Below are 5,776 nucleotides of genomic sequence, written 5' to 3'. Positions count from 1 at the left end.
TCCCAGGTCTTTGCCCCGAGGTGTCTTCCAGTTGTAATGTTTTCCTGGTGGACATTTGTCAGCAAAGCTTTGGGGTTTTTTCCATTCAGATTTTGAGGAACCTGTTGAATGCAGAATTCTCTACAGCATCGATGCTCTAGCCTGAGTTTCATTGCATTATGTCTATGTTTACACTGGCTGAGTTTTTTCACCGAAAGTTTGGTCAATGACCGAAAAGCCTGTAAAGAAAATTGTTATTACAAGTTCACACTGTCTTTCTCTTTTGGCATAGCACGTCCACATGTGGGGTGGTCGCAGCGACAGTGAGAGCAATGCATCGTAGGTAGCTATCCTACAGGTCACCTCTCCACCTTTTGCTGATTGGTGCAGTGGGAAGGCAGATCAGATCACAGCGCATCATGGCTCCATGCTCAATGTCCCAGGATGCATTGTTTCCATCCCTTCATTCCATGTTTTTCCATCTGCATTTCGCAACATTTTTAACGTCCCTTTTTTCAGCTTAGCTCACCATCTCTATCTGCATAAATGGATCCTGAGCTGCTCTCCAATGCTCTGCTAGATCTCAATAGCACATCATGAATGGCAGTGGAATCAGTCTCGAAGTTGCAAAGGCAATAGGAGTCACAACTGCCTAACCTGCTGTCTGACATGGCTAGCAACAGGGTTAGATAGCTTTTGGTGTTCACATTAGAGCTGAATATAGTGGAATGTTGCTTTTTGGCTCGGGAAATTAGCAGTCAGTGGTGGTATCCCATCTCTATGCTGGTCTGGGATAATGAGTAGTGGCTTCAGAATTTTAGGAAGCAGAAAGCCCCCTTCCTGGAACTGTGTACTGAGCTCACTCCAATCTTGTGAGAGCTGCCCACTTGCTGGAGAAGCGCATAGTGATTGCAGTGTGGAACCTGGAGAGTCCAGGCTGTTACCGGTCACTCACAAATCAGTTTGGTGTTGGGAAGATGACCATTGGGGCTATGTTAAGGCATGTGTTCAGGACCATTACTCACATCCTACTATGAAGGACTGTGACTTTCATCAATGTGCATGAAATTGTGGATGGCTTTGCAGAAATGGGTTTCCCTAACTGTGGATGGGCAATAGATGGAATGCATATTCCAATTTTGGCACCAGACAACCTTGCGATCGAGTATATCTATCGGAAGAGGTTCTTTTCCATGATGTTGCATGTGCTCATGGATCACCACAAGTATTCACTGACTTCAGCATGGGGTGATACAGACAAGTGCATGACATTCAAATCTTTAGGAACACCTGCCTTCACCGAAAGCTAGAACTGGGGACTTTCTTTCCAGACCTGAAGATCTCTGTAAGGGATGTCGAAATACCCGTAGTTATGATACTGGAAGCCTGACATACCCCTTAATGCCAAGGCGCATGAAACTGTACATAGGAAACCTGGATATCAGTAAGGAGCATTTCAACAATAGGTTGAGTAGGGACAGGATGACCGTGGAATGTGCATTTGGCAGATTAAAGGCATGCTGGCGAGGCCTTTATGGCAAGTTAGAACTCAGCATGGATAATAGTTCCAAGGTCTTAGCCATGTGTTGCACGTTGCTTAATATTTCTGAAGAAAAGGGTGAAAAGTTTGCCCAGGAGTGTACTACTGAGGCAGAACATTTCTCTGCTAATTTTGATAAGCCAGATATCAAGGCTATTAGAGGGGAACACTGGGGGGCAATTCGGGGCTTGAGGAACAGTTTGAAATGAGAATAGTAATGTGTTGCTACGTGGCTTGTAAGATGCATAATTGAAGCAGTTTTGGTAGATGGCGAATGTGTGATGTTTCAGGCACGAATTCAATGTAAGGAATGATAAAACTCTTGTTTGTTTCTGCTGCCATCTGCTCTCATAATTGCATGGAAACAATAAAGAGTGCTTATTTTCAAGGACTTTTGATATATTTCCAAAATCCACAACAACATGCACACACAAAAGACACATATAGTTCTGGTCGGGGTAGACAGGTGCCAGGAGAAGGCGATTTTGAGCTAGCATAAGTCCACTATTGTTTCTGAAAAGCTTCTGTGGATGGAGTGTAGAGTGAAGCGTGAAGTCCAGACATTCGAAATATGATTCGGTGGATTCAGGGAGGGCATGGGAAGGAAAGAGCTCTGATGTGCTGACGTGGGCTGGCAAGACACAATATCTTTCAGTGGAGATTTACAAGAGACCGCAGCATGTTACATTGCTGCCCCAAAACTTTCATCAGCTGTCGTTGATCCCTTTTATGCGCATTTCTTCTTTCCTGCTTGGTCCTTCTCCTCATGCCTGATTCCTCTTTCTGTAGATATGCAACATTCCCGAAAGAATCGTTCTCTTCCGACAGCTGGCACTTTTGTTTCGAAAGAGATGTTGGTCTGAGGGAGGAGTGCCTCCTTCAAGGGCATATTGTGAAGCCAGTCAGATAAAAGAAGCATTCTTGATAACGTTAACTACAGCACTGAAATGGTACATTAAATACATCACCGTAACAACAATCACTTCTGTTGTCTTACAAGCACAATGCCCGGACACTGCAGGATGGTGAATGTACCGAGTATTGGACATTGTGCATGGGAGAAAGCAATGTGAAAGGAGTCTTAGGCAGTTTCAGGGAACAAAACTCTGAAGTTTTCACTTGTTTTCACAGCCAGGAGTCACAATAAATATACGGAGAATATACTCTAATCATAGACTAGAGGACCTGAAAGGTCTTAAGTCAGTCCTCTGCTCATTAGCCAGGACTAAGTATGTCCATGATAGATTTTCCTGTGATCCAAAACGGCCTTAAGATTGAACTCACAACCTGGGCTTAGTAGCAGAGATGCTAAAAGACTGAGCACTCTTGGCTATTGAAGGAAGTTGCTGCCAAAGGATAGTGTCAACCTTAAACAAGGAGGTCTGACACTAGTACCCCATGGACCAGTTCTACCTTTCCTCTCTGTATGTTTTCCTCAGCTTCCTTATTCTTGCCTGCAATGTGTTCTGATCACAGTCTATCTCACAACGCAGGAATCTTCCCGTAGGTAGGGAATTCTAACCCCAGCGACCTCCCTTCTCATTGAGCATCAGCTGGCATTGCCGCCTCCTTTTCCATATCTAGAGAAATCCCGTTATCCACTCTATGGCCCAACCAGGAAGGCCATTGGCTTTAGTGAGCGCCATGGCCAGCTTGGGAAGGTATGTGGTGTAGGCTCTACATCAAAACAGGAAGGCGAATTTCACAATTCGGCCTAGAGGGAAGGTGTAAAGGTTTTACTCGATAGACAGAGGACTGAAACTGCTTACTAACTACAGGATGGCATTGGAGTTGCCTTCTAGAGCAATAAGCAATAACATATAAGTCAAGTGTATACACTGGCCTAGTCTCACAAAGTTGCATATAAAAGCCTTACAACTCCGTCAAGTGGTTTTATTACTCTACGGAACGGAAAGTTCCAATATCAAAGTGGCTTTGGAGTCTGCACTGCCACTGTTTCTTCTCCAGAGCTGTTTTTTGGCGCCAAAACTTAACATGTGTATAGAATAGGTCTTAAGGAACATATGATATGATACCAGCCTGTCCACTTGTGTTACTGTGGTGCCGTATTAAGTTTCCCAGAGTATGATTGTTAGGATTACTGACACATGGACACCAGCACATAAGAATTGGCTTAGTGACATCATGTGCTTCTAATTCATTTCTCTAATAATGAAAATTCATTTTCCAGTGTGAAGGCAACCCATCTGCTAATAAACACCCATAGGACACCTCCAGATTGTTGCATGAGTTGTCTCAATATAACATTTTCTCTCAGTCCAGGCTTTGTACTGAATCACCTAGAGCCGGTCTCACTAGGAAGTAGGAGGACGGCAGTAGATGATGGAGAACACCGTTTGTCTCAAGTAGGACACCTTCTCCCCACTCCATGGAGATTCCAACAACCAGTTCACCAACCTCCATCCTGTCACACTGCTGGTCATTTCACTGGTCCTGGAAGGCCTGTGGATCTCCAATCCTCTGCAACATGATCACAAATGCCATCTTGGGAGACTCCCTCTCTGTTAATGTGAAAGGAGTGAGCCTCCAATGAGCCCATGTACTAATTTCATATTGCATGCTGGCCGTCACGACCTGTCCTGTCAACGTCCATCCTGCCCAAGAATGCTGAGCATCTTCTGGTTCAATTCCAGGGAGATCGATTTCGGTGCTTGCCTCACCCAGATGTACTTCATTCACTGCTTCTCAGCAATGGAGTCTGGGATCTTCGTGGCCTTGGCTCTGGATCGCTATGTGGCCATCTGCCATCCACTGAGATATTCTACCATCCTGACAAACTCTATCGTGGCCAAGATCGGCATGACTATGGTGCTACGTGGTGGCATGCTTGCACTTCCCTATCCCATCCTGGCGAGGCAGTGGCCGTATTGCAGAACTAACATCATCCCTCAGCCATACTGCGCACACATAGCCATGGTGAATCTGGCCTGCACAGACACCCGCGTTAGTAGTTACTATGGGCTCTTTGTGCTATTCTTTGTGACTGGTGTAGATGTGTTTTTTATCACTATGTCATACATCCAGATCCTAAGGGCCATCTTCAGCCTCCCCACAAAGGACGCCCGGCTCAAGACTTTTGGGACCTGTGGCTCCCACCTCTTTGTCATCTTAGCCTTTTACATCCCAAGTCTCTTCATCTCTCTCATATCCCGTTTTGGCCAGAATGTGCCCCTACATTTCCATGTTCTTGTTTCCAACATATACTTCTTCATGCCCCCCATGCTAAATCCCATCATCTATGGGCTAAAGACCAAACAGATCTGGGACAGGCTGCTCCTGCTCTTTACTCATGAAGGGGTCTAATGGTTTCTTTTCTGGATCTGACTCTGAGATTGAACTATGTGCAGAGCTGGCTGGTTATATGGTGCTGGCCCCACTTCCCTGAATCCGTGACTGGACAGTCAAACTGAAATTTCATCCTTTCCTGGCCTTACTGTGCTGTGTCACCATGACAAACTGAGGAATCAGGCTGTGTACAGCTTATTAATTCATAGGTTCCCACCTTTCTAATTGCTGGTAACTGGATCCCTGAAGTCCCATGTCCTGCCCTGCCTATACCCCCATGGCCCTGCCCCCTGCTCTACCTCTTTTCACAATGTCCCTCCCCCATCCCACCACTTCCGCCAAAACCCCACCTCTGTTGCTCGCTCCTCTCCTACCCTCCCCAGTCCCATCTACTCCTGGTTCAACTCCACCTCCATCCCCACTGCTCCAGCTGGGCTCTCTCTGCTCCAGGGATGGGACAGAAACTGATTCTGCCCGACAAGGAGCCTTCAGTGAGTGAAGAGAAGACACAGTTCTGGGGCCAACAGGCCAATGGGAAGTGAAGAGGGAAGCTGGGAAGCCGTATAAAAGCAGCTGAGGGTTGGGAGCAGGGCTGTTTGGCCATCGGGCGAGATTGTGCATCCTACAGCTTGTGGGCCCTAAAGCTCAGCTACAGAGTCCTGAGGGCAGAGACCCTTGTGTGGTTTACTTCTTTAGTTTCATCTCCCTGTTGTCCCTAATCCCTGTGGGGCTCCAGTGGGGACGGGCTGGGACCTCTTTGCCCTGAGCCAGGCCTCGGGGGCAGGGCAAGGGATCAGCTTTGAAGCTAGGAGGACAACAACAGCTGAGAGAGGCAGAAGGATCAGCCCCTTTGTTAGCTGGGAAGGCAGGATGCTCGGAAGAGGCCAGGGTGGCTTTGGTAGTTCATAAGGAGGGAGATAAACAGCACATATGCCATTATCCGGCTATTTA

At 46.6% G+C, this 5,776-nt stretch overlaps 1 protein-coding gene across 1 annotated transcript; it reads left to right on the top strand.

Moving 5' to 3' along the window:
• Positions 1–4,144: 4,144 nt before the first annotated feature.
• LOC116822465 (olfactory receptor 52R1-like) lies at positions 4,145–4,843 on the top strand. Its single transcript, XM_032776365.2, has one exon. The coding sequence runs from the start codon at positions 4,145–4,147 to the stop codon at positions 4,841–4,843; it is 699 nt and encodes a 232-aa protein (XP_032632256.2).
• Positions 4,844–5,776: the final 933 nt, after the last annotated feature.

The sequence above is a fragment of the Chelonoidis abingdonii genome, chromosome 1 (genome assembly GCF_003597395.2).
Source record: "Chelonoidis abingdonii isolate Lonesome George chromosome 1, CheloAbing_2.0, whole genome shotgun sequence".
Taxonomy (NCBI): Eukaryota; Metazoa; Chordata; order Testudines; family Testudinidae; genus Chelonoidis; species Chelonoidis abingdonii.
The sequence above is the reverse complement of the archived record's forward strand: the minus strand, read 5'-3'. Positions and strand labels throughout refer to the sequence as shown.